The sequence below is a fragment of the Pterocles gutturalis genome, unplaced genomic scaffold, assembly GCF_000699245.1.
Source record: "Pterocles gutturalis isolate BGI_N339 unplaced genomic scaffold, ASM69924v1 scaffold29386, whole genome shotgun sequence".
Taxonomy (NCBI): domain Eukaryota; kingdom Metazoa; phylum Chordata; class Aves; order Pterocliformes; family Pteroclidae; genus Pterocles; species Pterocles gutturalis.
In genome coordinates, this window is record NW_010106367.1 from 1 (window position 1) to 1,585 (window position 1,585).

The following is a 1,585-nucleotide window of genomic DNA, read 5'->3' on the forward strand; positions in this document are numbered from 1 at the left end:
CTGCCGGAGGTCGGGGCGCTTGGCTGTGGCACACGATGGCAAGAAGAGGATCCATGTCTTTGGGCCCAGCGGATCCTGCCTGCAGCGGTTTGGGGAGCGGGGGGATGCAGGCAACGATATCAAGTACCCGCTGGATGTGACGGTCACGTCGGATGGGCACGTGGTGGTCACTGATGGGGGGGACCGTGCCGTGAAGGCCTTTGATTTTGAGGGAAGGGGGGTCCTGGCTGTCCGGGAAGGTTTCTGTTTGCCTTGGGGCTTGGATGCTGCCCCTGAGAGTGAAGTAATCCTGACGGACTCAGAGGCAGGCGCTCTCTACCGCTTGATGGCTGACTTCAAGAAGGGGAAATTAAAGAAGTGTCAGATGATCCAGTCCCAGCTCATCAGCCCAAGAGGGGTTGCGGTCTCCCAGACCTCAGGTGCTATCGCGGTGATAGAGCATCTGAAAGCTCGAGGACTGAACAACAGCAGCACGCGAGTGAAGATATTCAGTGCAGAGATGGATCTCGTTGGCCAGATGGACAGCTTCGGTCTGAACCTGATTTTCCCTTCCAGAATATATACTACGGCTGTGGCCTTTGACAAAGAGGGTCGTGTTATAGTAACAGATGTATGTAGCCAGGCCATAATATGCTTAGGGAAACCTGAGGAGTTTCCCATCTTTAACCCTCTAATTAGCCACGGGCTTTCTTATCCTCTAGGACTGACTTACATGCCAAACAATTCCCTCGTCGTTTTAGACAGTGGTGATCATTCAGTAAAAATATATAGCTCCACCTGAATGGCTTTAGGTGCTTACTGCTATAGGTTCAAGCTGCTTTTGGCCATAAAGCGTGCTAAGCTCTGGTGTTAGTAGGCATGTAGGGAGGTGGTATCTTCTAGGCCTTCAGTGAAATTGTCCTCATTGACCAACGTGCTGTGCTTCCTGCAAAACTTACATTGAATCTGTTGCCTCTCCACAAGAAGAGAGAAGACTTGGCCATTGCAGGCCATAGTCAACAATAAATTAAACAAACAAATAATTAGGCATTTTTAAACTATTCCAGACCTTGACAAACAAACTTTTTTGGTACTTTTTGACAAGCAATAACAGCAACATTTGGAGTGGAGTAATCAAAGACTGGCACCTGGGAGAGAAAGTTATGTATCATTTGTTTACATTTCCCAGCCCATAGTTTTCAGTATTCTTCGTTAAGCATAGATACACTCATGAGAGGGACAGAGTTTCTGTTTCCAGGTTTTCTGCATGACAAAGGAGACTGGCTTGAGGAAATGGTAGGAGAAACAGAAGCTTCAGTTCAAGGTCATCTGAATCCAGCTAAGATCTTTGTAAAGGAGGAGCCACCACTGATTAGTGAGTTATGTGAATTGGTGCTCAAAGCCTGTTTTTTCCATACCGGGGAAACACATTCCTGGGTATGCTCTTCTCTGTACTAGTTTATTCCCACCTTTATTAGGGTTGTACTGGAACACTTGGTCTTCCTGTGTAATGCACAAGTCTGTGTCTTCATCTAGAGATAATGTGGTGTGTGGTTACCAGCATGGGCAGCTTCCTCTAAAAGCCTGTTGTGGTTTTGTGTGGTGG

At 47.5% G+C, this 1,585-nt stretch overlaps 1 protein-coding gene across 1 annotated transcript; it reads left to right on the forward strand.

The window, feature by feature from the left end:
* Positions 1–4: 4 nt before the first annotated feature.
* NHLRC1 (NHL repeat containing E3 ubiquitin protein ligase 1) lies at positions 5–781 on the forward strand (the record flags this gene model as incomplete). Its single annotated transcript, XM_010087763.1, has 1 exon — positions 5–781. A coding segment is annotated over one exon (777 nt), but the record flags the coding sequence as incomplete, so codon positions are not given.
* Positions 782–1,585: the final 804 nt, after the last annotated feature.